General features: G+C 40.9%; 1 protein-coding gene across 1 annotated transcript in view; it reads left to right on the top strand.

Moving 5' to 3' along the window:
* Window positions 1-24,760, top strand: part of LOC125457359 (probable ATP-dependent RNA helicase DDX60) — a 106,628-nt gene that overhangs the window by 36,286 nt on the left and 45,582 nt on the right. The window contains exons 10-18 of the mRNA XM_059645758.1: window positions 8,100-8,205; window positions 9,066-9,181; window positions 9,481-9,674; window positions 12,214-12,469; window positions 14,623-14,792; window positions 16,157-16,315; window positions 16,823-16,972; window positions 22,883-23,002; window positions 24,050-24,145. Coding sequence (XP_059501741.1) covers window positions 8,100-8,205; window positions 9,066-9,181; window positions 9,481-9,674; window positions 12,214-12,469; window positions 14,623-14,792; window positions 16,157-16,315; window positions 16,823-16,972; window positions 22,883-23,002; window positions 24,050-24,145 — 1,367 coding nt within the window. The remainder of the gene's footprint in view (window positions 1-8,099; window positions 8,206-9,065; window positions 9,182-9,480; window positions 9,675-12,213; window positions 12,470-14,622; window positions 14,793-16,156; window positions 16,316-16,822; window positions 16,973-22,882; window positions 23,003-24,049; window positions 24,146-24,760) is intronic.

Below are 24,760 nucleotides of genomic sequence, written 5' to 3'. Positions count from 1 at the left end.
AAGTTTAAATCCAGTGCCAATGTCCTGTGCTTCAACAAAGGAGACTATGATGAGATGAGGGAGGAGTCAGCTAAGGTAGAATGGGAGCAAAAACTTTATGGTGGGTCAATTGAGGAACAGTGGAGGACTTTCAAAACAATTTTTCACAGTGCATGCTCAACAGAAGTATATTCCAGTGATAAGGAAGAACTGTAGGAAAAGAGTCAGCCGTAGATGTCTAAAGAAATAAAGGAAAATATCAAATTGAAAAAAATCACTTTGCAAAAAGCAAAGAGTAGTGGGAAACTAGTAGACTGCAAATCTTTAAAGGCAGCAGAAAACCACAAAAAAGTTAAAGAAAAGTAAGATAGATTACGAGAGTAAACTAGCTCAGAATATAAAAATAGGCAGCAAAAGTTTCTATAAATATGTAAATCGTAAGAGCGTGGGGAACGTCTGTTAGAGGATGAGAAGGCTAGTTTAATAACTAGGAATGAGGAAATAGCCGAGGCATTAAACAGTTATTTTGTGTCAGTCTTCACAGTGGAAGACACAAATAACATGCTGAAAACTAATGGCAAGAAGGTTATAGTAGGGGAGGACCTAGAAACTATTGTTATCACTCAGGAGGCAGTGCTGGGCAAGCTAATGGGGCTAAAGGTAGACAAGTCTCCGGGACCTGATGAAGTGCATCCCAGGATAATAAGAGATGATAGGGGAATAGCAAATGCACTAGTAACAATTTACCAAAATTCGCTGGACTGTGGGGTGGTTCCTGCAGATTGGAAAATAGCCAATGTGACGCCACTGTTTAAAAAAGTAGTAGACCAAAAAGCAGGAAACTATAGGCCGAACTCGTCCTCACCCTCAACAACTTCTCTTTTGACTCCTCCCACTTCCTACAGACAAAGGGGGTGGCCATGGGCACCCGCATGGGCCCCACCTATGCCTGCCTCTTTGTAGGTTACGTGGAACAGTCCCTCTTCCGCACCTACACAGGCCCCAAACCCCACCTCTTCCTCCGGTACATTGATGACTGTATCGGCGTCGCCTCTTGCTCCCCAGAGGAGCTCGAACAGTTCATCCACTTCACCAACACCTTCCACCCCAACCTTCAGTTCACCTGGGCCATCTCTAGCACATCCCTCACCTTCCTGGATCTCTCAGTCTCCATCTCAGGCAACCAGCTTGTAACTGATGTCCATTTCAAGCCCACCAACTCCCACAGCTACCTAGAATACACCTCCTCCCACCCACCCTCCTGCAAAAATTCCATCCCCTATTCCCAATTCCTCCGCCTCCGCCGCATCTGCTCCCACGACAAGACATTCCACTCCCGCACATCCCAGATGTTCAAGGACTGCAACTTCCCCCACATTGATCGAGAACGCCCTTGACCGCGTCTCCCGTATTTTCCGCAACACATCCCTCACACCCCGCCCCCGCCACAACCGCCAAAAGAGGATCCCCCTCGTTCTCACACACCACCCCACCAACCTCCGGATACAACGCATCATCCTCCGACACTTCCGCCATCTACAATCCGACCCCACCACCCAAGACATTTTTCCATCCCCTCCCCTGTCTGCTTTCCGGAGAGACTACTCTCTCCATGACTCCCTTGTTCGCTCCACACTGCCCTCTGACCCCACCACACCCGGCACCTTCCCCTGCAACCGCAGGAAATGCTACACTTTTCCCCCACACCACCTCCCTCACCCCTATCCCAGGCCCCAAGATGACATTCCACATTGGCAGATGTGCAGGTGAACCTCTGCTTAATGTGGTATACTGCATCCACTGTACCCGGTGTGGCTTCCTCTACATTGGGGAAACCAAGCGGAGGCTTGGGGACCGCTTTGCAGAACACCTCCGCTCAATTCGCAACAAACAACTGCACCTCCCAGTCGCAAACCATTTCCACTCCCCCTCCCATTCTTTAGATGACATGTCCATCATGGGCCTCCTGCAGTGCCACAATGATGCCACCCGAAGGTTGCAGGAACAGCAACTCATATTCCGCCTGGGAACCCTGCAGCCTAATGGTATCAATGTGGACTTCACCAGTTTCAAAATCTCCCCTTCCCCCACCGCATCCCTGAACCAGCCCAGCTCTTCCCCTCCACCCACTGCATCCCAAAACCAGTCCAACCTGTCTCTGCCTCCCTAACCTGTTCTTCCTCTCACCCATCCCTTCCTCCCACCCCAAGCCGCACCCCCATCTACCTACGAACCTCATCCCACCTCCTTGACCTGTCCGTCTTCCCTGGACTGACCTATCCCCTCCCTACCTCCCCATCTATACTCTCTCCACCTATCTTCTTTTCTCTCCATCTTTGGTCTGCCTCCCCCTCTCTCCCTATTTATTCCAGAACCCTCACCCCATCCCCCTGTCTGATGAAGGGTCTAGGCCCGAAACGTCAGCTTTTGTGCTCCTGAGATGCTGCTTGGCCTGCTGTGTTCATCCAGCCTCACATTTTATTATCTTGGAATCTCCAGCATCTGCAGTTCCCATTATCTCTGAAACTATAGGCCAGTTAGCTTAACTTCACCAGTGAGGAAAATGCTTGAATCTGTCATTAAGGAAGAAATAGCAAGACATCTGGATATAAATTGTCCCATTGGGAACATGGGTTGAAGAAGTTTAGGTCAAGTGTAGGTTAACTAAATTGGTGGAATTCTTTTGAGGACGTTACTTGCATAGTGTACAATAAGGAACCTGTGGATGTGGTGTATCTGGATTTCCAGAAGGCATTTGACAAGGTGCCACACCAAAGGCTGCTACATAAGATAAAGTTGCATGGTATTATGGGCAATACATTAGCATGGACAGAGGATTGGTTGACCAGTAGAAAGTAAAGAATAGGGATAAATGGGTGTTTTTCTGGTTGGCGGTCAGTGGCGGTAGTGGTGTGCGTCAGGGATTAGTGTTGGGACCTCAAATTGTTTACAATTTACATAGATGATTTGGAATTGGGGATTAAGTGTGGTGTGTTAAAATTTGTAGATGACACTAAGATGAGTGGTAGAGCAAAGTGTGCAGAAGACACTGAAAGTCTGCAGAGGGATATAGATAGTCTAAGTGAGTGGGCATAGGTATGGCAGATGGAGTACAATGTTGATAAGAGTGAAGTCATCCATTTTGGCATGAATAGCAGCAAGATGGACTATGTTTAAAATGGTAAAAAAATTGCAGCATGCTGCTGTGCGGAGGGACTTGGGTGTCCTTGTGCATGAATCGCTGAAGGTGGGATTGCAGGTGCAGCAGGTAATTAAAAAGGTAAATGGAAATTTGTCTGTCATTGCTAGAGGGAGGGAGTTTAAAAACAGGGAGGCTATGTTGCAGCTCTGTAAGGTCCTGGTGAGGCCACACCTGGAGTACTGTGTGCAGTTTTGGTCTCCTTACTTGAGAAGGGATATACTAGCACTGGAGGGGGTGCACAGGAGATTCAGTTGGTTGATTCCAGAGTTGAGAGAGTTGGATTATGAGGAGAGATTGAATAGGCTGGATTTATACTCATTGGAATTCCGAAGAATGAGGGGAGATCTTATAGAGACATATAAGATTATGAAGGGAATAGATAAAATGGAGGCAGGGAGGTTGTTTCCACTAGCAAGTGAGACTAGGACTAGGGGGCATAGCCTCAAAATAAAGGTAAGTAGATGTTGGACGAGGTCAGGGAACTTCTTCACCCAAAGGGTTGTGAATCTGTGGAATTCCCTGTCCAGTGAAGCGGTTGAAGCTACCTCGCTGAATGTTTTTAAGGCAAGGCTAGATAAATTTTTGAACAATAAAGGAATTAAGGGTTATGGTGAGCAGGCAGGTAAGTGGAGCTGAGTCTCAAAAAGATCAGCTATGATCTTATTAAATGGCTGGGCAGGCTCAGGGGGCCAGATGGCCTATTCCTGCTCTTAGTTCTTATGTCCCAGCTGACGGTTGAGAGGTAGAAATGGGGGATTTAGGCGGAAAATTGGAGTTAGAGGACACAAAGTAGTTCTGGAAAAGATTGGAAAATTAAAAAGCCACGACTTTCAAGAGTGTAAACAAGAGAGTTGAATTGGAGCAGTTAAATGGGTCTGGAATCTCACAGCTGTGTTAAAGAGGGGGTGAACAAGATGCAGTTTAAAAAAAAGCAAAATAAGTGTGGCATGATTTTGGATAACTTGGAAGGTGGAGGCTGAGTATCTGTGAAGAGAGACCTTTTTTAAAAAACAACTCTTATCAAATGCTTGTGCAATTTTCTTGATAAGTAAAAGATTCTGTTTTGAAAGCTGCTTAGTGGGAAAGCAGGCCATGTACTAATGTGAGTGGGCCAGGAGGGTGGTTAAAATAGGTTTTGCCCTCCATTCCCCTTTTTCACATTATTATAACCAGAATATAACTTTCATGACCAGTTTTCTTTAGAAATCTTTTGGTATTTCCTTTCCCAAAAATTTAATAAATGAGATGTAATAAAATGTTTTAATTATTTGTTGTTTTGACAAAAGCAGTGAACACTGCAAGCCTTTTTTCATAAGCATTTATTTTGGTACTTTTCCCATTAATCTTGGCTGTTTCCTTTCCATAAAGTTATTTTTGTATGAGTACGCAGGACTGCAAACTCTATTCTCAGCTATTATCTCACCAAGTTTAAGCGTTGTTTTATTTTATACTCAATGCTGTCTTGTGTATAAGATTCACTACTGTCTTCTGTTTAATTTTAAAACTGACTGCACTCTATGCAAGTATATTGCCTTGGGTTTTGCTACTTTTGCTCGTAATTTTAGCAGATGAACAAATAAATATTAACTTTTATAGAATGATTGTTGCTATTAGATGGCTGCTTATGTTGCTTCATGTTTCAGTTGTGACTGTACATAATATGATAAAATGGTTACTGTAAGAGGCAGCCATTTGGCCTGTCTTGTCTGCACTGACTCTCTGAATGACCATTATGGCTCCATGCCATTCATCTGCCTTTGCCTCCTAATCCTGCGCATTATTTCTCTTAAAATAATCTTCTAATATCTTGAACACTTTGATCTGCATTCACAGTAGTAGGCTGTGCATTCTAGACTATAACTGCTTGCTGTGTGAAAAAGTTTTTTCCTGGTCGCATTTACTGTATAATATGGATAAATGTGAAGTTACCCACTTTGGCAGCCAAAATAGGAAGGCAGATTATTTGGCTGCAAATTGACAGTGAATGTTCATTGAGACCTGGGTGCACAGGTGCAACAGTCATTAAGGAAGGCCAACTGTATGCTGATCTTCAGAGCAAGAGGATGCAAGTACAAGAACGAGGATGTCTTGCTGCAATTATACAGGGCATTGGTGACCTTATACCTAGAATATTGAGTGCAGTTTTGGTCTCCTTATCTGAAGAGCAATGCTCTTGCTATAGAGAGTGCAGCGAAGGTTTATGAAGGTGGTTCCTGGGATGGTCGGACTGATATGAGGAGAGGTTTGAATTGGTCGTATTCACTGGAGGTTCGAAGAATAGAGTGGGGATGGAATCTCTCAGAAATCTTCACAATTCTAACAGAACTAGACAGGTTGGATGCAGGAAAGATATTCCTGATGGTATAGTGTGTACAAAATCAGGTGTCATAGTTTAAGGATAAGGAGTTAGCTTTCTGTGATTGTGATGAGGAGAGATGTCTTCACGCAGAGCGTGGTGAGCCTGTAGCATTCACTACCTCAAAGTGGGGTTGAGGCCAAAACATTGCTTTCAAAAAAGTGGATATTGTTGTGGCTAAAGGGATATGGAGAGGATGGGATTTGGATATTGAGTTTAATGATCAGCCATGATAGTAGTGAATGGCTTTCTTTTGCTCCTATCTTCTATGTTTACTTTAGCAAACTACCTTCAATATCTGCCTTCTAATTGTCACCCATTTCACAAGTAGGAACAATTTCTCCATATCTATTCCATCCAGATTCCTGAAAACATCTTGTGCAATTTCTCCAGTGTGTTCACAGCCTCCATGAAGTGTGGCATCCAAACTGTAAGCAATGCTGTGATCTAACTAGTATCATATGCAAGCTCAGCAGAAGTCCTTTGCTCTTCAGTTCTGTACCCTTGTTAATGAAATCTAGGAATCTATATGCTAATGTAACTGCTCTCTTCCCCCGTCCTGCCACCATTTAATGACTTACACGTTTGGTCCTGGGCACCCTTTACAATAGAATCCTTTATTTTGTATTGTCTCCATTTTCTTTCTACCAACATGTATCATATCAAACTTTTTAAAAACTTTATCTACACCTCTCTGCTCAATCCACCAACTTACCAATGTCACTGAGTTCTACATTGTCTTCCTTACAGTTTACGATGCTTCCAGGTTTTGTATCGTCTTCAGAACTTGAGATTATCCATTGTCCCCAAGATCTACAAAACCAGATCCTCGACACCAACTCCTCTGTAACCCTTCCACGGCCTGACAAAATATCCAATAATCATTACTCTCTTTCCTATCACTAGGCCATTTCTTTAGCTGTGGTGTTACTACCATTTTGTTTTGTTTTATTTTAACTTGGTTCATAGATCTAATGTGTGGCACTGTATCAAATTACTTTCTGGAAGCCCTTGTACATTATGGCAACAGCATTACTCTCAACAACCCTCTGTTACCTCTTTACGAACATTGTGTTGGACACAGTGCCTCAGAACATCCATACTGGTTCCCCTTAATTAACCTTTATTTCTCCATGGACCAGTAATTCTGTCCTAAATTATTGTTTCTACAAGTTTCCTCACCACCAGAGTTAAACTGAATGGTCTGTAATTGCTGGGCTTGTCCTTGCACCCAGACAAGGGCATATGCCTTCAATTCTCCAATTCTCTGGCACCATCCTGAACCTAGGGAAGACTGAAACCTTTGTCAGTACTTCTGCATCAATATTCTTTGATGCATCTCATCCAATCCTGGCGCCTTGTCAACTTTAGGAACAAGCAGTTTATCCAATATCATCACATTATCAGATGTGAACTCTTCTAGTGACTGAATACACTCCTCTCTCACTGTGACTTTGTTCGCATCTGCTTCCTTGATAGAGACTGATGCAAGATATTCATGTGATACCTCAGACATGACCCTTGCTTCAATTTCTAAATACTGTTTTTTAGGCCCTAATCGGCTCTACTCCATGTGTCATCTTTTTACAATTTGTGTCCATTGAAAACTTTGTCCATCAGTAGTTACTCTTGGTCTGAGTAGCTTGCTCAGATATTTCAGAGGCTAGTTAAGAACGAGCAATGTAATTGTCATTCTGACGTTATGTAATCCAGTCCAATTAAATGTGCAGATTTCCTTCTGTAAAGGGCATCTAAATGACTGTCTTATGTTTACTATTACTGAGTTTCCATTCCAGATTTTTAAAAATAATTCAACTTAAAATTCACCCTCTTCACAGTGGGATTTAAATCTATTGGTCTGGATCTCTGCTTACTAGTCCAGTGATATTACTGCTATACTGTCATCTCTGCAAAAGTAAAGTTGTGTTTTTCCCTAACAGGACCACAGACTTTATGTATTGGATAAAACACAGTTTTGGGAAGATCCTTTGCATAAGTGACCAAATTTGTCCCCATCCAATTAACCAACATGATAAACAATTGCACTGTCATAGTGTCATTTGAAAATGAAAATAAAATATTTTCCTAGCTATGTGGAGAGTTGGCTGCAGACTTTTGTAAGCACTCCTTGTTCTGGAATATTTTTGGAAGTGCTTTAGAACTTGCTAGGAGGGATGGCTTTGGAGTCATGTTCGGTTTTAATGGACCAGGAGTTACTGCAACAGAGCTTTGTGTTGGGCTCAAATAAGAGAGACAGCTGTTAGAAGGAAGGATATAAAGGGCTGAATTCTAGTGTCTTTCAGGTGGCTTGTACAATGAGCAGGTGTTGAGTAATAGTACCAGTATCCTGGAGAAACAATTCTGTGGATCTGTTAATAAATAGGTTTAACTGATATGCTAATGTGGTAGGCTTAATGGAAATAATTGAATGTTGCTTCTCAAAATGTGCATGTTATCTTTGATTGCATTAAAAGTCAATTGTTTTAAAACAATTCAAACAATTTAAAACAATTGTTCTAACAATTGGGTAGCGTCACTATTGTGTTTTCCTTGTTTTACCAGAAACTACTTTGGAGGTAATTCCTGAAGTAGGTTTCATCCCAGTAAACATTCCCCTGGTTGAAGAATATGCTGGAGATGTTTTAAAGGATGTGCCTACATTAAGCAAGTAAGAATGAATTAAATTTATAATCATATGCATTTTTGTCCTTTTTTAATTGATCTGTTGGCTGCTTTGTTTGGTGGCTCCTTTGTTTGCAGAGGCATGTGGAGTGTGCAGAGGTCTGATGCACCAGATAGATCAATGGTAGGTGGTGGAGGGGTGTTTTGAGGTAAAAAGGAGCAATGGAGCGTCAAGAGAGCCCAACAAAAAAAACACTTCCCAAGTTATGGGAAAAAGGTACAGGAGGGAGTCTGTAGTGATGGTGCGGGTAAGGGAGTGGTAGGTTTGCGGTGGAGGGAAAGCAGTGTAATGTAAAGGGAATCCAACATCTACTTTTGACTGCAGGAAAAGGGCATTTCTAGGGACTTGGGGAGCAGGATAGAAGTGGGAGGGAGGAGGTGTGCAAAAATGTGACACGGGAGGGGAGCAACTAGAGGAGGCAGAGTGCAGGAGTGGTAGACTGAGACAACTGGAATAACATAGGGAAGATAAAATCACTTGAGATGACGTGGCATGGGAAGTGTAACGGCGATATCGGTAGATCAGATGAGAAATTGGCAAGTATAATTTGGCCACGAATATATTGAGGGCCACTGTTTGTTATGCTACGAAACATTTTGCATAGCCATGTAGGCATCTTTTGGTATCTGTAATTCAAACATGTTTATTTTTGCATTCTGTCGAGTTAATGTTCTCCTTTGCAGATACAAAAGAAGGATCTATAAAGTACAGATTAAAATAGGGTGGGGAATCACTGAATAGAAATCCAAATCAATCCTTATGTCAAAAGCTTAAGTGTTTGCCCATGAGTGATATTTCACAAGTTACAAACTGTCTCATGTATTGAATTTTTTTTTAAAATGAAGGGACAGTTCTGTGGTCACCTCACTTTCTGAAAACAAAATGTTTGATAATCTTTTGGATTGGTCTTTGGATAAACCACTCAGTGATGAGTATGAAAGGACCAAGGCATCAACGTTTGGTAAGATTGTTAACAATAGATTTGTGCAACACTGTCTTGTTTGTATAATCCTGTAAAATCTGTTCACAAAATATTAATCAGCAATCAACATTCAATTTTCAATGCCACATTCATGTTCAGATGAAGTCTGCATACTGTAGTGACGTGCATTTACTTAATTAGGTGTCAAATGTATTTATTGTAATTGTGTTGTGTGTATTATGTTGTTTGTAATTTCTGGGCTACTGAAACTCACCAAACAAAGTTAATCAAAAATATTCTGTTTGTACTTTAATTTTATCAATTTAATATCTGCACAGGAGAGAAAACGAATGACCCTGTGGTGAGGAAACGCATGCTTCGAAGCTATCAGAAGTTAGTCCGATTTCACAGATTTTATGGATCAACACTAGAGGGCAATATCACAAAGAACATTATCACCAATGTGCAAGGGGCAACAACAGTAGCACCAAAACAGTCCAGTGTCGTAAGTGGGAAAGGCAAAAAGTTACCTGTGAGTAATACCTGCGAGTGTTAAGATTCTTTATCAAGTTTATTTTACTTTTTATGTTTTTAAAATCACACTAGCGAATTGCTGATATAAATTGTTATAAATTTAGCCGGTAATTATTTTGGATTAACTCAGATGGATTTTTTTCCTTTTAGAAAGCATTGTTGGTGAGCACCAAGCAATTCACTTCAGACATAGGGGCTAAATGATGCCTCCGAGAATCAATTCCAGACTGATATTATGTGATTAGGAAGGAATAGTTATTCTATGTGCAGGTCCTTGGGGCAGAGTGACCACAGTCTTATAACCACCTTCAAGATGGAGAGTAGTGTAGTTAATTCTGAGACTAGGTTCCTAACAAAAACAAAGCTCAGCAAGTCTGACAGCATCTGCGGAGGAGAAAACAGAGTTAACATTTCGGGTCCGGTGACCCTTCCTCAGAACGATTCTGTGTGAATGGAGGAACTGCAACAATCATTCATTCCTGTATGTCAGACAACTAAAATGAGAAGGGTGGCCAACCCCTAGCTATCGAGGGAAATTAGAGATAGTATTCGATCCAAGGGAGAGATGTACATATTGGCCAAAAAAAACCCCAGCAGACTAAACTGGCCACAGTTTAGATTTCAGCAAAAGAGGACAAAGAGTTTGACTAAGAAGAGGAAATAAATAGAGTACAAGAGTAAACATGTGGCAAATATACAGGCTGATTGTAAAGGGAAAAAGATTAGTTAAGACAAATGTAGGTCCTTTATGGTCAAAGCAGGGTAAATTATAATGGGGAACAGAGTTTTTATATATACTTTGTGTGCCCTTCCTTGTGAAGGAAGAACCAATGTCTCAGAAATCTTGGGATGCAGGGTTTACTGAAGAGAAGAACTGAAGAAAATCAATATTTTAGTTGGGAAATATTGGGGAAATTGATGAAATTATAGGTTGATAAATCCTCAGGACCCTATAATCTACATCCCAGAGCACTTAGATATTTTCTAATCACCATGTTTGGCAATGTTAGTTTTCACATCTGGGGCAGGTGGTTCTCGAATGTAGACCTCCTGGCCCAGATGGAGGCATGCTGCCACTGTGCCACAAGAGGCCTAGCCAGACCTCTTAAGGAAGTGGCCCTAGAAATATTGCACTGATGGTCATCTTTCAAGATTCTGTTGATACTGGAACAGCTCTTATGGATTAGAGGATAGTAATGTAACCTTGCTTTTTTTTTTAGAAAGAGGTGGTAGAAACAGGGAATCATAGATTGGTAAGCCTGACATTGGAAGTGGAGAAAATGCCGGAGTCCATTATAAATGATTTAATAGCAGAACATGTAGAAAACAGTGGCAGGGTTGGACACAGACAACTGGATTAACAAAAGAGAAATTATGCTTGAGAAATGTACTGGAATCTTTGAAGGATGTAACGAGTAAGGTTGATAAAAGTGAACCAGTGCATGTGGTCTGCTTGGATTTTCAGAAGACTTTTCCAGTCAGAGAAACTGTTGAAGGGTCTAGGCCCGAAAAGTCAGCTTTTGTGCTCCGAAGATGCTGCTTGGCCTACTGTGTTCATCCAGCTCTACACATTGTTATCTCAGTTAGGACTATATTTGCTGGAGTTTAGTAGAATGTGAGGGGATTGCATAGAATTGTACAAAGTTCTAAAAGGACTGGACAGGGTAAACACAGGACAGTTATTCTTGCTGACTCAGGAATCCATTACTAGGAGTCACAATTTAAGCATATGGAAGTAGGCCATTTTTTGTCTGGTGGAGGGGGTAGTTGATAAACTCATTTGGCTGGACAGCCAACTTGTGGTGTGGATGCCAAAAGCATTGCTTAAGTTACCATGAAGGTCCCTCTTCTATGCTGACCCTCAGATTAAACCACTACCAATCTTATGGTCCTCGCGGACTATGGCAATTTTAGACCGTGTAGGACTGAGATGAAAAGAAATTCCTTCACCTAGACTGTGGTTAGCCTGTGGAATTCTCTTCCATAGAGCGTAGCTGAGGCCAAAACTTTGTTTTCAAGAAGGAGTTAGAGGAAGTTCTTGGGTCTAAATGACATCAAAAGGTACCAAAGGAGAAAATAGGAACCAGGACACTGAGCTAGATCGTCAGCCATGATCATACTGATTGGTTGAGCAGACTTGGAGGGCTGAATGCCCTACTCCTTTATTTTCTATGTTTCTAAACAATTCAGCGCTTCTGCACCTTTGGAAATTTTGGAATAATTATTGCATTCACAATTTGTTTGATATTTCTGACCTGTGTGTCTGAAAAGTTCAGAGATAAGAGTTAGCACTTTGATCAGATTGCAAATTTTAACTGAGAAGTCTGTTGAGAGCAGCGAATTAGGTTTATTCCAATAAGTCATTGATGTGCAAAGCAAAATACTCCCCAGATCTCACCGACAGTAAACCTGACTTTCCCAGTGGCAATTCACTGCTTCCTTTTCAGTTTCAAGCTGATACTTTGCTGAGATGGTTGTTAATGTTCTGTTTGCTGAAACTGGGTAAATTAAAAGTAGACAAAATATTTATTTCGTAGCCCAAGAAGAAAGCCGATCTGATTGCTGAAGAAAACATTAGGAAAAAGAAAGAAAAGGAAGATCTGAAACAAAGGGAACAATGGACTTTGATATCAAAGAGCATTATGAAAATGATTCAGGACAACTTTGACCATGGCATTAAAAAACTTGAGGAGTTTCTGAAGAAATGCTCAGGTGACTCTGTGAAGTTGATTGCAGAGATGGACGTGCTTGAAAACTGCTTTAAAATCTGGGTAGAACACTGCCAAATGACAGGTCAGAACAAATTTGTTATTTTCATAGTTAATAGATGTAAGAAGTTCAGCAAAATTAGTTTGATTTTCATCGAATGTATGTTTTTCTTCTCACCAGCTCAGAGATTTCAGGAATATGGTTTGATTATTAAGATATATTGTTAAAATAAAAGTACTAAACCTCAGCTATTAGTTCAGTTTTCATTTAGCATTGTGGGATTGCTGATCACTTATTGCAGTTATGGATGATTTAGGTGAGCCAAGAAAGTATTTGCCTGCTGTAGTTCTAATCTGAGAAGGGGGCTCAACTACTTGATAATATCTAATTTTTTTTTGGTGTCCCTGTAATGACTGGAGTCATTAGGGATAGCTGGATGAGGGTTAAGGAAAAATCTTTGATAGACTCGAGTTAACTGTACAAGATGGTGGCAAGGGAAGGCAGTAGGTAAGAATAGAAACCAGGTAAACTCTGTTCAGTCAGCAAGTAAGTGCCTTTGGCGAAAATGATGTGGCTGACCATGTGAAAGGCTGCAGAGGGGCTGCGGTTCTTCAAATTTGTTGTTGAGAGGAGCACTAACCTATTCAAGTTTGAACATTGAAGGGAAGTTAGAAATGAGGCATGAGTTTCCAAGATTTGAGCAGCCTTGACAGTTTCTTTAGAGGTTTGACTTTGAAAGGGAGGTGGGCAAAGCTTGACGATTTAAGAAATCATTCATGGGATATGGGTATCGCTGGCTAGGCATGCACATATTGCCCCTCTGTAAAACCCTGTAGAAGAATTACTAACTATTTACAATATCAGTGAGAGTGAGTGCCAGGAAGGGAAATTGGAGGCTAATGGGAATGTGGTCAGAATAGCAGGATGCACAAGGATAGATTATGAGGGGTGATAGACAGGGGACTAATGATTGTGTTCAGAGTTACGCTTGTGTGATACCATTGGGGATATTTGGCTTGATAGATAAAGGGATGTGGCAGATGAGGATGAATTAAACAAGCTCCTTAATTGCTTAATTCCAGATACTTGGTGATGCAGTATAAAGGGATGGACTGTATGGGTATAAAGAAAAGATTTCTCATAAAACTGACTGTTTAGTCTATCCTGAAAGAGTGAATGGTTTTGTGAAGAAGGACAAGGCTTTAACATAGTACAGTCCAGTCAGAACCAGATGATTGATGTCTGCATCATCATACTCAGTTTCAAATTTATGGTTTTTGGATTTGAAGAAATGAAGTTTGGGACTATGCAGGGAATCGAGCAAGATTGGAGAGAATAAGAATTTTGCTAGGTCATTAGCAGTGAAGTTGAAATGAGGGTGTGATCAGCTTTTAAATGACAAGTAGTATTTTGAATGGAGCATTCAAGACTCTGAGCTGAGCAGTGGAAAATACAGTTGTAAACAACTTGAAGAGTTGGACACAGGAGTAGACTTGGAACCAGTCGGGTAAGCAAATGAAAGACGGAGTGGTTGACAATGACCTGCCAGTGATTGAGATTGTAGTTGGGGACCTGTGTTTGGTGAAGTGGTCAAAGGAGTGGCTATGAATAGTGATGTCAGTTTATCTTGAGGGATAGTTAAGAAATTGAAGAAGAAACTAGGTGAGCTGTGGCTGATAGTGATTGAAATCGATGAGTTGCTCAGCAGAAGCTGAGGGGAAAAGATTGAAGTTTTCTCGAAGATTTTCCAAAGGGAATAAACAATTGAAAGGAGAGGTGAGAACTTTGAGGGAGAATAAAATAACAGACATTGAGTGTGCTTAGAAAGTTTGTTTGTTTAATGTTTTATGAATAGAATTACTTAATTTTATGCACTCTTGAGGACCATCCTCCTTATTTAGCTATCCATTAGTTATCTAATCTCTTGGACTTCACTTGATGGGAGTGCAATTTTCTTAAACAAAATAAAATAAAATACATCATTATAAACTTCTCTATCCAAAAGCATATCAGTAGCTCTGAATGTTGGAATAAGTTTTAATGTTTATCACAAGGTAAACCATACAGTTTAAAGCTCTGTCAATTCGTTCACTGTATTTTTATTTAATGAATCTTTTCCAGGAATGCAAAATTATAACATTTATCTCCATGTGTTAAGAAATTTTAAATCCTGGAGTGAATAAAATGCTCACCAAGTAAAAGATGACATCGACCAGATTATTTTTCTTTTGTTTTAGAAAGCACAAAGAGAAACAACCTTATAGCAGGTCGAGTGATGAAAAGAATTCACAACATTTTGGACAAGTATGAAAAGATGATGGAGAAAAATCAACTGAAACTGATTGCTACTTACCTCAAAGAGCTTGGATTTAACAAATTAGCGCAATGTCTCCCAGACATTGATCAGGTGAAGTGAAATAGCTTTAAAGCAACTTGGAATCATTCTCTTGTTTTCATTGAATCATTTTCATGATTCTGTTTCCATTAATTTTCATGTTTTGACCTAGCTGTGAATGAGCACAAATGATAAGTGACAGGAAGTTAAATTCTGAAAGTTTAGTTTCATTCATCTTAAACTTTCCATAAGACAAGGCATGGAAGCAGAACATCTGACCCGTTGAGTCTGTTCTGCCGATCAATGAGATCATGGCTAATCAGATTATCCTTTGCTGCCTTCTCCCCACGACCATTGATTCCCTTACAAATGAAAAATCATGCCTGTTTCAACCTCGAATATCCTTAACGACCAGACTTGACTGCCATCTTTGGTAATGAATTCCATGGATTCACCACCAATTTCTCCTCATCTCTCTTAACTGGGTGACCCCATAATCTGAGATTATATATTCTGGTTCTGCATTCTACCACTATTTGTCAGCATCTGCTCTATCAAGCCCTTGCAGAGTCTTATGTATCTCACTAAGGTCACCTCTTATTCTTTTGAACTTCAAGTACAAGCCCAATCTACTTGACCTTTTCTCAAACTCTCTCTATACCTGGGATATACTTAATGAATCTCTGGACAACCTACAATACCAGTATCTCTCTCTTTACATAAGGGGCTCAAAACTGTTCACGGTTCCAAGTGTGATCTAACAGGTTGACTTGTATAACTTCAGCAAAACCTCCTGTCTGTTTATTCAGTTATGCCTTTTGATTGCTGCATAGAAATGCAGCAAACGTTTAGAAAGTTTTGGTAGGATGATGGTCTTGAAGCAGGGAGAGAGTGGCAAATGTTTTCTGAAAATATTGGAGCAAATTACGTAAATGACAATTTGTTCTGCACTTTATTTAAAATAATAAAAATGTTGACTGCACCAGCTGATAATTGTACAGGCAGTAGTTAAAATCTGAAGCACACTTCGATCATGAGCTAAATACTCCAAGTAATATCGCATTTAGTGCATCCAAAGCACACATGGACGTGGTTGTGAGCAGGGGAAGGGCAGAAAGGATGGGGCTATTTCTGAACCTATTTTCTCTCCTTCAAGCAGTACCCCACCCATCCTCAGTGTGTTCCAAGCCTCTTAGAAATTTGACATTGTCATTCAATCATCTAACATTGCTGTAAACCCCAGGCCATATGTCCTGAATCTATTAAATCTCTCCTGGAATCACCCCTTTATCTCAGGAAAGAGTCAATTAAATCTTCCTAGCATTTCTTTTGGCAAGACTTAGCTGAAGAATGTGGCATCTAATGATTTAAGCATTTTGCTTCTTGGTTGCCTGGCTTAATAATGAATGCATAATTTTGTATTTATTTGTAACTAGAAAGTGGCACGCCCTAAAAATTCCAAGAAGGAGAACATGCTTGCAGTTGGTGTTGAACCTGCTCGTTTCCAGCTGAAGTTCATGGGTCCTTACTTGTTGCGAGATGAAAGAAATGATCCAGATCCTAGAGTTACTCATTTCATACCAGACACATGGCAGGTAATGACAAAATATTATCATATATATTTACCAATATATTCATTAAATCCATAAAAGTTTCAAAATAAGTGTGTTAAGGAGATAAAGATCAACTTAGCTTTAGCAGTAAATTTTATTTTCTCAGTTCGTCAACTTCAAATGTACGTGCACGTTTCAGTTTGTTCAATTACTTTAAATCCTCCTGTCAGTTTTCAAATCTGTAACTTTTGCTGGAGATTTTGCATGTGTGAGAGTTGATGGACACTGGGTAGACAAAATCTACATGCAGCTTTCAAGACTGGATTCTTACCAATTCACCACCTTTGGCAATGAGGGGTAAGGCATTATTGGAGATAAAAATGTTACATTAGAAAATGCTGAAAACAGTGCACTGTTTTTAGCAGGGAATGTGAGTACCTGAGTTTTCTGGTGTTGCTGTCCCCTTTTTAAGAGCATGGGCTGCTTTTGCATATAGTTGATTTTTTTTTGGACGTTCTTAGTGTTATTTTTGTATCTGATTAATTGCAGCGAGAACTTCTAGATGCTGTGGACAACAATGAATCTGCTGTGATAGTTGCTCCAACATCATCAGGAAAAACGTATGCCTCGTATTACTGCATGGAGAAAGTTCTACGAGACAGCGATGATGGTGTGTTGGTGTATATTGCACCCACTAAGGTATAATTCATTTACTGTACATAATAAAGGAGATACTTTTAAATATAAAATATCTAGATGAAGGATAAAGACCATACTGAATAAAATACCTGCACTGTAAATACTACATTGCCAGTAAGGATGCTTTGTTCCATGAGTGTGGATAAAAGGTTTTGTTCCTTGCCTGACCTAGGCTGCTTGCACATCTGATTCCTCACTAGAATGGCAGAATTATGGAATTACTTGACAAATAGAAAATGTTTATTCGATGAGCTTTGATGTGGATTTGAAAAATTGCACTTGTTTCATTTAAAGGCCTGTGGATTGTAAGAGAAAGGGTAAGCTTCCACATGAGGACTAATGTTCAATGTATGAATACTTGTAGAAAGTGGAGCCTGCTCTTAAAGTTCATTCATGGGACCGCATTTATTGGGACAACATTGTCCCCAGTTGTCTGGATAGCAGTTAAGAATCAACCACATTGCTGTAGGTTTGGAGTCATGTAGGCCAGATCACATACGGATGGCAGTTTCCTTCACCAAAGAATATTAGTGAATCAATGGGTTTTTCAAACAATCGACAATGGATTTATGATCATCATTAGATTCTTAATTCCAGTTTTTTAAATTTGAATTCAAATTTCACCTTTTACCATGCTGGAATTCGAGCCCATGTCCCCAGTCTGGTGGTAATACCAGTAGGCCATTGCCTCCTCTTGTAATATACCCTTAAAATATGCAAGCCTTAAGTGGTCTGCAAAATCAATTGATAAAGAAACTGTTCCCAGCCCAATTCCATTTGATTCTCCTGAATCCTCGCACATAAGCCCTTGTTGGGCTTGTCTGCATTAATTGACCAGTCTATCTGTCCATTTTCAAGCCAGATCCGATTTCAGTTATGTGGTGGTTATCTATAGTGCTTGCTGTGATATCGTTCTCATCTCTTCCTCTCTTTGGTGAGTGAAAATAACAAGAAGTCTAAGAAGTCAGCCACATCTCCCAATATGAATTAATCTTTGAAAAAATATTCCAGGATTTAGGTCCATGCTTCAAAGTAGTATTGAGAATTTTTATAAATGAGTCTTGACCAAAGTAGGGGTCTTTGCATATTTAGGTTCCTGCTGGTGATTGCAAAAGCTTCAGCAGTTGTGCCCTCATTGCCAAGACATTTTAGTTCTGCCATGAATACAGGTGTACACTAATTTGGTGTCTGAGCATTTTAAGACTGCGTCTTTATCAACTAAGCAACATCTTTTGTTTGATTAATTGGAACAAATTTGAAAAGATCCTGCACTGCCTGATCAGCTCATTTGGTGAATAATGAACGTCTTAATCCCTGGGTCTTTAGTTTTGAGACCTACATTGTGTGGTGATTTTGCTTAAATGCTTTTCCCATATATCTATCTAAACGATTTTTATTAACAGTGCAACTCCACAAATCAGAGTACATAGTTATGGCGTCAGAGGTTGCTTGTTACCCAAACTAATTGACTGCTGGTGTATAATTGCCATTGCATGCACCTAACTTGATCACTTTCGTTACTGTGTTTTTCCATCAGGTTATTTTATTGTTTAGGATACAGTTATAAGATACAAGCTTGGAAAATATATAAAATTCTGCAGCAGAAACAAAGTCACACTTAAGAGCACCGTTCATTTTCAGTAGTTTTTAATACTGCATCTGTGCGTGTGCAGGAAGTACTCTCCGTAATGTAATAGCACAAATCAGGGCAGGACGGATACGCTTAATGGTAAGGTCCTGGGGACTGTTGCTGAAACAAGTGACTTTGGAGTGCAGTTCATAGTTCGTTGAAAGTGGAGTTACGGATGTATGGGATAGTGAAGGAGATTTTTGGTACACTTGCTTTTATTGGTCATTGTATTGCATATAAGATTTAGGATGTCATGTTGTGGCTGCACAGGACACTATTGGAATACTACGTGCAATTGTGATCTCTCAGATTGAGGAAAGTCGAGGTAAAACTTGAAAGGGTTCAGACAAGATTTACAAGGAAGTTTCCAGGGTTGGAGGCATTGAGCTAAAAGGAGAGAGTGAATAGACTGGGTGAGTGATAATGGGATCTGCAGATGCTGGAGAATCCAAGATAACAAAATGTGAGGCTGGATGAACACAGCAGGCCCAGCAGCATCTCAGGAGCACAAAAGCTGACATTTCAGGCCTGAACCCTACATCAGAGAGTGGGATGGGGTGAGGGTTCAGGAATAAATAGGGAGAGAGGGGGAGGTGGATCGAAGATGGAGAGAAAAGAAGATAGGTGGAGAGGAGAGTATAGGTGGGGAGGGGATAGGTCAGTCCAGGGAAGACGGACAGGTCAAGGAGGTGGGATGAGGTTAGTAGGTAGGAGATGGAGGTGCGGCTTGGGGTGGGAGGAAGGAATGGGTGAGAGGAAGAACGGGTTAGGGAGGCAGAGACAGATTGGACTGGTTTTGGGATGCAGTGGGTGGAGGGGAAGAGCTGGGCTGGTTGTGTGGTGCAGTGGGGGGAGGGGGCGAACTGGGCTGGTTTTGGGATGCGGTGGGGGAAGGGGAGATTTTGATGCTGGTGAAGTCCACATTGATACCATTGGGCTGCAGGGTTCCCAAGCGGAATATGAATTGCTGTTCCTGCAACCTTTGGGTGGCATCATTGTGGCACTGCAGGAGGCCCATGATGGACATGTCATCTAAAGAATGGGAGGGGGAGTGGAAATGGTTTGCGACTGGGAGGTGTTGTTTATTGCGAACTGAGCGGAGGTGTTCTGCAAGGCGGTCCCCAAGCCTCCACTTGGTTTCCCCAATGTAGAGGAAGCCACAATGGGTACAGTGGATGCAGTATACCACATTGGCAGATGTGCAGGTGAACATCTGCTTAATATGGAAAGTCATCTTGGGGCCTGGGATAAGGGTGAGGGAGGAGGTGTGGGGGCAAGTGTAGCATTTCCTGCGGTTGCAGGGGAAGGTGCCGGACGTGGTGGGGTTGGAGGGGAGTGTGGAGCGAACAAGGGAGTCACGGAGGGAGTGGTCTCTCCGGAAGGCAGACAAGGGTGGGGATGGGAAAAATGTCTTGGGTGGTGGGGTCGGCTTGTAGATGGCGGAAGTGTCGGAGGATGATGCGTTGTATCCGGAGGTTGGTGGGGTGGTGTGTGAGAACGAGGGGGATCCTCTTTGAGCGGTTGTGGCGGGGGCGGGGTGTGAGGGATGTGTTGCGGGAGACGCGGTCAAGCAACTCATATTCCGCTTGGGAACCCTGCTGCCCAATGGTATCAATGTGGACTTCACCAGCTTCAAAATCTCCCCTTCCCCCACCGCATCCCAAAACCAGCCCAGTTCGTCCCCTCCCCCCACTGCACCACACAATCAGCCCAGCTCTTCCCCTCCACCCACTGCATCCCAAAACCAGTCCAACCTGTCTCTGCCTCCCTAACCTGTTCTCCCTCTCACCCATCCCTTCCTCCCACCCCAAGCCGCACCTCCATCTCCTACCTACTAACCTCATCCCACCTCCTTGACCTGTCAGTCTTCCCTGGACTGACCTATCCCCTCCCTACCTCTCCAGCTATCTTCTTTTCTCTCCATCTTCGGTCTGCCTCCCCCTCTCTCTCCCTATTTATTCCAGAACCCCCTCCCCATCCCCCTCTCTGATGAAGGGTCCAGGCCCGAAACGTCAGCTTTTGTGCTCCTGAGATGCTGCTTGGCCTACTGTGTTCATCCAGCTTCACACTTTGTTGTAGTGAATAGACTGGGGTTGTTTTCCCTGGAGTATTTGGAGGTTGAGGGATGACCTTGTAGAAGTTTATAAAATCATGACTGACATGGATAGGGTGAACAGCCAAGGTCTTTTCCCTGGGGTGGGGAGTCCAAAACTAGAGGGCATAGTTTTTGGGAAGGGGTGGGGGGAGATTTAAAAGGGACCTAAGGGACAACGTTTGCACAGAGGGTGGTGCGAGTATGGAGGCTGGTACAGTTAAAATATTTAAAAGGCATCTGGACGCATAAATGAATAGGAAGGGTTTACAGGAATATGGGCCCAAATGCTGGCAAATGGGACTAGATTAATTTAGAATATCTGGTCGGAATGCACAGGTTGGGCTAAAAGGTCTTTTTCTTTGCTGTACATCTGAATCCAAACTCAACTCCTAAATAATCTTGCTTGGGGTCTTCACACTGATAACTTAATTAAATGTCGGTGCTACTTGCTCAGTAGTTTTTGAATTATAAAAAGATCAAAGCCATAACTTTCATTAGTCCTCAGTGGCACTTTGATTAATGTGGCTGTTTTGTTGGTCTGTTTGATTTGATTTATTGTTTTCACTGTACTTGGGTATGTGACAAGTTTTGTTTTGCAAGCAGTGCAGGCAAATTGTAACAGACAAGGACATATAGATCGTAGGGCACTTAGAGTGAGGCATGCATGGTTATGACTGCACAGGAAGTGCACAAAGTAAGGTCAGCATTTGATTTGAAATTAGAGGTTAGAAGGATCCCAAATATAAGCTGGCTGTAAAATTGTCACTATAAAGCCTTTGTTCTACTTGCCCATGTTGTAACACCAGAAATTAAACCATAAATCACCCCAAGAAAGAAACCTATTACTGTAAACTACTTTGCACATTATTTCTACCCATCTGTGATGTTCTAAATGTATTAGTTTTTTTTAAAAACAAATGCAGGTATCCCACTTCTCTAAACTAACACAACGCAACCCTTCAAACATGCCTACACTGTCAATAATGTAAACATTGCTCTCTTTTTTTCCAATACATTCTGATAAGCTGAATTGTCAAGTCATAAAATTGACAGTGTTCATGCTCTGAAGTCTCGACCTCAACATCATGCGCTGAAGACTATCAAGTGGAAAATCAGGTGCTGTTCCTTCAGCTCGTGTTGAAACTAGCTAGAATGCTACAGTTGTCTCCTTTCAGTTAGCTGATCTTGCTAACTGAGTACGTAGTATTGATTTGAACAAGTGGCATTCTGCTGTGTGATTCATCCATTAGATAAAAGTCTCTGAGCCAATTGAGGGAGTCTAGAGTTGCTGCTTTTGCACCTACCTGTAAATAAAAATTGATTTCAGGTCATTTAGTCTTACACGTTCTGTGAATATATTTTGAAAATAGGAATGTATTTAATTGGTATCTGCTTCCTGGTGTCCCTTCAGTTGCAAAAACTCACCCTCGTAGGATAACTATTTCACAAAAACTGACAGCTCTTGAGTTTTGTCTATGATATAAATAGAATACATTTTAAGGACAATTCTCATCACTGGCTAGCAATTACAGCTTCTCTGCTTAGCACTTGAGCCGTGTGGCCAATGCCCCTAAGTTTACTCTTTATAAAATATTAACTTTGATATGTTTCTTAATGCGAAAGCTTTTCAGTTATGGGCAACGTTTGAAACGTGTGTATTAACTTTTAAAGCATCGCTATGCACCCAAAGTGCATTAACACACTGGAATCAAATACTTAACCTTGCTCAATAGAGTGCAGTTTCTTGAAGGGATTACAGTTTGGTTATGAAAACTGCATATTACTTGTTTTGATTAGATTTGTTTTGGATGGGATGACCAACTATGCTAAACCCACAGTGATTAACTGTGTCTGGAAAATGCTACTAACATAAGATGCATTTGAAATATGAATAAATTCAAGTTAAAGGATGATAGTGTGGGATATAGGCAGGTGGCTGATTCTCTAATTGTTTTTGGGGCTGGCAGGAAAAATAAAAGTCTACCCCAGGTGCGCTATCCCTTCCTCAGTAACTGTGCAGTTCTAAGAGCTAATCTGATCTGATGCCCAATGTCATTTGGTATGTTACAGTTTGTGTTGTTGGTAAATGGGTGTTTACTCTAAAGAACATACGATATCTCGTTGCTTAAAATTGTTTTCATTGGTTACTTTTGAAGTACTATATATTTCATGTTTTAATGGCTAGGCTCTAGTGAACCAAGTGGTCGCAACTGTTTATAACCGATTCAGCAAGACTTTACCTGATGGAATGGTGGTGTGTGGAGTATACACGCGAGACTATCGCCAAGATGCTTTAAACTGTCAGGTATTTTGTTATGTTCATAGATAAGCTGGAAATTAGATTTTCGACTTCATAATTTATATTATGTCATTGTTTTGTTCCAGATGTTTAGCTAGCAGATCACTTGCCCTCATCTTGGTTCTTTGACAGCCACTAGGAGACTTGAATGCATTTCATTCATCAGTTGCACCATCTAATTTTTCACTGGTTGGAGATGGAAATATTTAAATATTCCTTGCATTTGTACAATTGTAAGAAGCAGGTCCTATATTTTAGAAGCTAATGTACTTCTAGGCTGGGTGGTTCATTTTCAGATTTATTTGGCATGTTGTTTGTGCACAATTAACTGCAGGGTTCCTGACCACCTGAGATAATGAGCATCCTTTTAAAATAGTCTTCCAAAGAAATAAATGCTTATAGGTTGTGGAAAAGTCGCTGCATTTTGTACACGTCTCCAATTTTTTTTGAGTATAATGTGTTTTTCCCTCCTCTTAGCACATGTCCTCATACATGCCTTTTTTGGTGTAACTTGCTTCTGTTGCCACCACTCCTGATGCTAATCATCCTGTCAGATGTGCCTGTGTAAATAAATCACAGGGTGATGGTTGTGCGGGTGCTGGAAGTGTGAATAGCTTTTGGCCCTGAAACAAGTCTTGAGGCTAATTGTCATACTGCTGCTGCGCTGGATGAAATTGATTTGGCACAAAACAATGATCACACTTTGAACGACCATTTGTGGTGCTCAGCTGTTTACTGAATAAATTCTCAAAAATTAAGTGATGGTTATTTCGTGTACTAACCCTTTGATTAAAGAATATAGTAGGAACCAATTAAAATGGTTATACCCTCCTGATCCAAATTCAAGAAAGAAACCGCTGAACACTTTGCAACTTTGAAACGGCATAATTTGGTAGAGTGGATTGCTTGCGTTTTTTTTAGAGGTCGTCTGACTTTGCCATTTATTTTAGTGTTCCTCTGTTCAAACTTACACTTGTGATATCTGAGCCTAACCACAGATGTAATATACTTACGTCAAATCCAAATGTGTCCAATTCCAATTCTTTGTTCCAGATTCTCATCACAATTCCTCAGTGTTTAGAAAATCTCATCCTTAATTCTCAACGACAGGCTTGGGTTAAGAAGCTGAAATATGTAATTTTTGATGAGGTAAGATGAAATTTTAATTGTAACAATTTGAAAAGTAAAATTGCATCAATCTAGGCACATAGATACTAAATTAACAGGTGCTTTTGCATTGCACCCAAAAAAAATTACCAATACGAGTAATGTGACAAGAAATGATGCAGGAAGTATTTGAATGCCATGTAAAAATACCTGCTCCCAGAAAATACTCAGTGCCTGAATATTCATAACTTTCAAGTTGGCCATTCCTTCCCTGATAGTATATTGTGTTACGTATATTGAGCTGAGAGATCAGGCACGTTGTCCCTTGGGCTTTGAGTTTAAAAAGTCTCAGCCAAATAAGAGTTGGAGTGTATGGCTGCTTCTTGTCGGGTTACGTTTTTGCTGCTGATAGCACTCAATAAATGTTGTTTGAATTGTCCATACCAATTTCAGTTGGTGGCAGAATCAAATTTATCTTGAATAATTTATTGTCAAGTAATTAATAGTCAATTGTACAGGTTTGTATGTGAAAGGTGATTATTTGGATAGGCAAGTATAATATCAACATGATCGTTAAAACTGTTCTAAGATAATTTGCCATCTTGAACAGATCTAAGCAGCATTTGCTTCAGAGGACATCATTGGACAATATAAACT

The sequence above is a fragment of the Stegostoma tigrinum genome, chromosome 1 (assembly GCF_030684315.1).
Source record: "Stegostoma tigrinum isolate sSteTig4 chromosome 1, sSteTig4.hap1, whole genome shotgun sequence".
In the NCBI taxonomy this organism is placed as follows: Eukaryota; Metazoa; Chordata; class Chondrichthyes; order Orectolobiformes; family Stegostomatidae; genus Stegostoma; species Stegostoma tigrinum.
The sequence above is the reverse complement of the archived record's forward strand: the minus strand, read 5'-3'. Positions and strand labels throughout refer to the sequence as shown.